The sequence below is a fragment of the Antrostomus carolinensis genome, unplaced genomic scaffold, assembly GCF_000700745.2.
Source record: "Antrostomus carolinensis isolate BGI_N321 unplaced genomic scaffold, ASM70074v2 scaffold8263, whole genome shotgun sequence".
Lineage (NCBI taxonomy): Eukaryota > Metazoa > Chordata > Aves > Caprimulgiformes > Caprimulgidae > Antrostomus > Antrostomus carolinensis.
Window position 1 is genome coordinate 54,066 of NW_010305804.1, and position 6,000 is coordinate 60,065.

At 36.8% G+C, this 6,000-nt stretch overlaps 1 protein-coding gene across 1 annotated transcript in view; it reads right to left on the reverse strand.

Annotated features, from left to right (window-relative positions):
* ITSN2 (intersectin 2) overlaps window positions 1-6,000 on the reverse strand; it is a 54,007-nt gene that overhangs the window by 42,219 nt on the left and 5,788 nt on the right. Inside the window, exons 6-10 of the mRNA XM_010164896.2 lie at window positions 5,692-5,788; window positions 3,957-4,099; window positions 2,545-2,608; window positions 549-686; window positions 352-437 (exon numbers count right to left, since the gene is read on the reverse strand). Coding sequence (XP_010163198.2) covers window positions 352-437; window positions 549-686; window positions 2,545-2,608; window positions 3,957-4,099; window positions 5,692-5,788 — 528 coding nt within the window. The remainder of the gene's footprint in view (window positions 1-351; window positions 438-548; window positions 687-2,544; window positions 2,609-3,956; window positions 4,100-5,691; window positions 5,789-6,000) is intronic.

Genomic DNA, 6,000 nt, shown 5'->3' on the forward strand with positions numbered 1-6,000 from the left:
TTGCTTTCAAAATGTCCAGAATAAAGAATTGCCAGGAATCTTCAACTGAAAAAAAAAAATTTGCAGTAGCATGGCAGTATTTGGCCATGAAGGATTTATTTTCCAAAATATATTATTAATCAGCACACTTTACTACAGCTAAAAATAGCCCCAATCTCTGCCTTCTCAATTCTATTAGATGTAATAAGCTGACTACATCCACTTAACAACCTTCCTTCCATCCAAGTGAAAAGGGATCTAGCTCCTGAAATGAAGCTCCCTAGGGATTTGATTATGTCTTCTACTTTCTAAAGGTTTCAGTGCCCTTCAAAGACAGCCTTAATACATTAAGAATTGTGAATCCTATTTTACCTGGCTGTTTTTTCTGGGGCTCCTCTTCTTGCACAGGCTGGTAAGATGGTAGAGTTCCATTTATATTTTCAGTATATTTTCCACTCCTAGAGGTGAAAAAAAACCCAAACCCACCATTGTTACAGAAATAAGACAGTTAATTTCTTTGTATAAAACATTTCTATCAAAAATATTTTTCACTGTCCTCAGTGATATACCTGAAGGAAGGTGGTACCAGTTCAAGAGGCAGAGTTAGTGGCAGAGGTTGTCCAGCTTTGGCCATATCAGTCAGGTGCATGGCTAACACAAACTCATCAGCTTTCAGCTGTCCATCTCCATCAATATCAGCTAGTGACCTGTGCAGTTTTAACAGCAATAATATTTAGAACCAAATATCACAATCACTCACAAATGACAGCTGAAACAATTTACTATAAAAATAATTTTTAAAAGAGAGAATTGCTATGAAATGTTCTGGTAAAAAAATAAATTACAATTAATAACATAAAAAGTTGATTAAAGGAGGTATTATTTTGTTTAATAATGCACTGCTATTCAGGTGTTTTCATAAAATATAGCAAAAAGAATAGGAAAGTTTAAGAGACATCTCTTGATTTATTGCATCAACAAGAGAACTGGGAAGAGAATCCAGGAACTGTTCTCAACTAGCTCAAAATGCTAGAAAGCACTTTTTCAATTTATTTTTTAAAGTAGAAGAAAACATTATATAAAATTACATCAAATTCTGTAACAGGCATCTCTGCATGGAATTCTTTTTTTCCCCTTGTGTCTCCTTGACAGTCCAGGGAAGATGTAAGCTGCCCCAGAGTACCTTGCAATGGGTAGGAAAAGGATCACAAAGCCCCTCTAAGAAGGCAGCAAACCACACAGTCGTATCATCAGTCTATAAAATGCTTCCCACACAAGTGGGGAGAACAGTGAAATGTTTCCAGTTCTTTCTCAAAGAACTATCTATGTAGATACAATTGCAGGAATGTGTCCTTAGACTGTGCTAAAGTGAAATGCTTAAGAAAATATCTGCTCCTTAAAAAAAAAAGCAGTTTAAAATCCACTAAAACCAAAAAGGAAAACAAAACAAAACAAAACAAAAAATGACCACCCCTCACACACCACAGTGAAAAACAAAAGCAGGAGATGATGAAATGAGATTTTGATCATGTTCACAGAGCAACACTATTCACACATAACAGTACTGTTATTACAGTAATTACCATGAATACAGTACCCCAATAGAAATACTGATGATTCCTTACTTTGGGCAAAACTGAAACTTGGGCTGTTAATCCTCTACATGGGTAACAGAGCTCCTGGCACTGGTTACTGATATCTTCAGGCTAGGCACTCAGGGGGAAAACAGTCACTATGTGCCTGCTTTATCTCCCCATACTCCAGATGGAGGAATACAGCCCAACACTCCCTTTTTTACCTTCACAGCATGCAACCAAACAAGCTGAACAAATATGAGGAATATTTCAGCTTGCTGCTGCTAGACACAAACAAATGACTGCCCTGGGATAAAGAGAAAAAGAAAGGGGACTCAGAAAGAGCTGTAAAGCACCAAGCTATTGTGAATTCTGCTGGGCCAGTATATTTTATATATAAAATATATGTTTGTATATAACATCCGAGCTATGCCTGTAGGCACAACTCAAACTACCATATATAGCAAGGTAACGGCAGATTATTCAAACCTTCAGACAACTGTAACCATTTCCATCACCACAATAGAAGCAAGTCTTAAAAAAAGGTGTAATATGCAGATATCTTTATGGGAACCTCAGTAAAACTCTAAAAAGCTGAAGGGTTACTTAGTTTTTAATCTTCCTCCATATTTTAAAACTAACAAGCCTGATTTCAGAAACCTACTTTTAAAATGAAAAAATCCTAATCTCGGATAAACTAGTGCATCACTGAATCAGAAACTGAAATTAGTATCTGTACTGGGAGTGCTGGGTTGTATTCCTCCACGTACATGGAGTTTAACAAACAAATATAAAGAGTGAAAAAATGTTATTATGTTAAGGTGTCTTTTGAAAATGTAATTGATGAACAAACAGGTTTAAGAAGTAGATTAGCTTCAGTTTGTGATTTTAGATTTATAGTGTCCTTTTATCATTCATTATTCCAAAAAAAGTACATTTCCTCTTTTAACCCCACAAACACATTGAATTAATAATCAGTGACTAAACTTACCAAATAGTAGCCAGCTGAGTCTGTGAAAGGTTTGATTGCAGGAGGGCATTCCTTGCTTGAAATCCTTAGTGAAAGTGTAAATGATTTTAATAAAAATGAACACTCTGAACAAAAATTCACATGTAGCAAAAAATGGGTCATGAACTGGGGCATGTTTATTTTTAATATTAATCTAATCCATTTTCATCAGTGGCTGACAGCTGGCTTTACTTCCAAGCTTAACAACAGACATTACAACCTGAACACAACAAAGATGTAAGTATTCTTGTGTACTTTTTTTTCCACTCAGAGCACCTAATAGAAAAACTAACATGAAAAATGGATATTTATGGTAATCTCCATAGCTGTTATAAAAGTACAGCTGACTGCTTACCTAAACCTTGAGCCAGCACTCTGGAAAGCTGTCAGCTTTCCTTTGATGATAAAGAACCATATACCTTTCTAGGCAGGTCAATGAAACCTTCAGCCCAAAATCAACTGAACAAGATAAAAAGCATTGAGTCTCCTTCTTGAAAGAGAGAATTGTCCTCCTTTTTTGTAGGCTAGAAAACTTAAGCAGAGGCTTAGTAAGTGCTTATTCAAAATGGAAAATGTAGTCAGCTACAGACACACATATTGATTTTACATCTACTAACTGCTTGGCCAGCACTCGCTGCATTACAGTGAGTAATTCAGTTTATAAGAACTTTCATACAACTCTACTCTTGTACTAACTTCGTATGAAATCTTTTGAAAGCACCACCATGCTGTGGCACAGCACAAATGTCCCTGAAAGTCCACAAGGAATGATTCTCTTAAATTACTTTTGAAAAATTCCCACCAATGGCTGCAGTACTGCAGTGTCTTTCCCGAACTGTTTCCTTTGAAAAGATAAAGCTCAAGCATCTAAACAATTACTAACACATATACATAGGAGTACATGGCACAGGAACGATCGTCACATGTCCCTCATTTTACAAAGTTGTAAGAAAGAGTTTCAGTCCAAAGAGTGATGCTTGAAAAATGACTGCTGACTTTATGGATCTAACTTCAAGTCAATAAACTGATGCCTGTTTCGGTTTCTTGGCTGACTGGAACCAGTAGCTGAAACCCACTCTCTCCTGCACAGGTCTGAAAGTCAACAATTTCAGCTTTTATTTCATATGCAGGCCAAATCCCAAACTGCGATCACAGAATCACAGAATGTTGGGGATTGGAAGGGACCTCGAAAGAGCATGGAGTCCAATCCCCCTGCCGGAGCAGGAACCTAAATGAGATCACATAGAAAGGCGTACAGGTGGGTTTTGAATGTCTCCAGAGATGGAGACTCTACAACTTCCCTGGGCAGCCTGCGATTCCATCCCTCAGCACGCAACATTCCAGACACAGAAAACACTGCTGGTTTTCCCCTCCATATCAAATGACGTACTCACCTGATAAATATCCACTCATGCTTTTATCAAGACTGTTAAATTTCTGTCTATATTTTAATCTGGAGGCCTGAGGAACTGCCCAGTCTGAGGGTGCAATCTTTGGTGAATTCCCAGCTAGTGAAGCACTAGAGGAAGAATTTGAACTGTAATACAATTTAAAAAAAAAAAAAAAAAAAAGGAAAAAAAAAAGAGATAAAGAACTGTAAGTTACTTGGTTTAATAAACAGGCATTTAACAAGATATACAGCATCTTCTGATAACATGAAACAACTTCCACAAAGTTTTACCTCTGCTAACTTGCTATAAATATTTTCATCACTAATAATGGAATTTTACTGTGAAAGTAGGGGCAAATATCTAAAAGGAAACTCTTAAATTCAAGATCTTGTTCCACTGGTATCACAGGCACTTATGCCACATAATCCATCAATCCACCACTGCAAAATATAGGAAACCACAGGAAAACATCTCAACTCTCACAAGGACTGTGAAGCATTGGGTAGATGTTGAAATAACTTTGAGGTATGCAAATGAATAACTATGAGCATAAAAACTTATCTGATAAACTCACAATCAAAAGCAGTTTCTAAAGCTGCTAAAGCCACTATATAACACCCCTATCCACTCTTTTTATTAGTGACATGACAGGCTGAATGGAGTTTTGCCAACTCATTCAGTTTCTGCAGAGTAACACTCGATGGAGTGTTTAGTTATACCTATAAAACTCACACAGCATTTTCACAGTGTCCTATCTTTGCAGACAAAACCAGGTGCATCCAGCCTGCCTTGTTTAAGGTAATCCACTACTCTGGCAAGTAAAAAACTATTTGCAGTGTTATTCAAGGCAATAAAGTAAAGAATGTTGATATAAACAAAGCCTTTTGGGCACAATGCTGGACAGACATCCTTTGCATGGAATTAGATAACATGATGGTGAAAACACTGCCAACGGTAACACTGAAGGAGAGCTACTTTGCAACACTACAACAGCAGCAAAATAAAGGTTTCCAATTAAAAAAATAAAATTATTACAGGTACACATCATGCCTACAATCATCTCATCAAACATCTGCTAGCATCAGGTGTCTGTCTGTATGAGGAGCCCAAAGTTAGACATGAAATCGTCCTAGATGCCATGTATCAGCAGTAAAGAGGTGTAAGCACTTCTGGGTCACCCCCTGGGACTAAGCTGGGGCTGGGATGCCCTCTGGATTGCCTTTTAGGAGACTGTTCCCTGGATGCCCAGTTGGATAGATAAGCCTAGTAATTCACTTTGCCTATGACAAAGCTCTAAAATCAGTGAAACAGAGCAGCTGATTACAAAGATTCATGATTTATTATTCATAAAACAAATTCACACATAAATATTTATAACAAATACTACTCTTATGTGCCTGCTAATTAGATGGTGCCCTCTATAATGAATGAGCACATCAATCCATAAACATTGCTTTTATAACCACTTGGTAATTTTTTACTTCTGTTTACTAAGGAGGTACAGTCCCTTCTTTTTGGGACTCATTTGAACTCCTCACCTACTTTGGATTGTTTTGTCAGATTTACTGATAATATTATTTATTGTGCAGATCAAAACAATCTGTTTTCAGACTTGGAAGGTCATATTAGACAGACTAATTTCTGAAGAATATATTTTGAAAATAGAAATGCTGTGTAAGTTTTGGAAGGCTTATTACTCAAGTTTAAGATACAATCATTTTAAACTCAACTTTCATACCTGCTAGATCCTAAATCGATTAGTGACTGTGCCTTCTGTATGCTAGAACCACCAAATCCTCCTGCCGTGGGACCTAAAGAACCAGTATGAGGCAGCGCTGAAACAAACAAACCAAACCAAAAACTGTAAAGCAGCTGGGTATAAGGTAATGCTTTGTAATAAACACTCAAGATTCTGATAGAAGTAAGAAAAGCTAATTAGTGCCTTGCTGTTAAGATTAACTAGTTAGAACCAATTTGACAAATGTGAATTTGGGGAATTTTTTTATTTTAATTTTTTTTTAAGTGGCATGCAAGTATTGGCATTCCT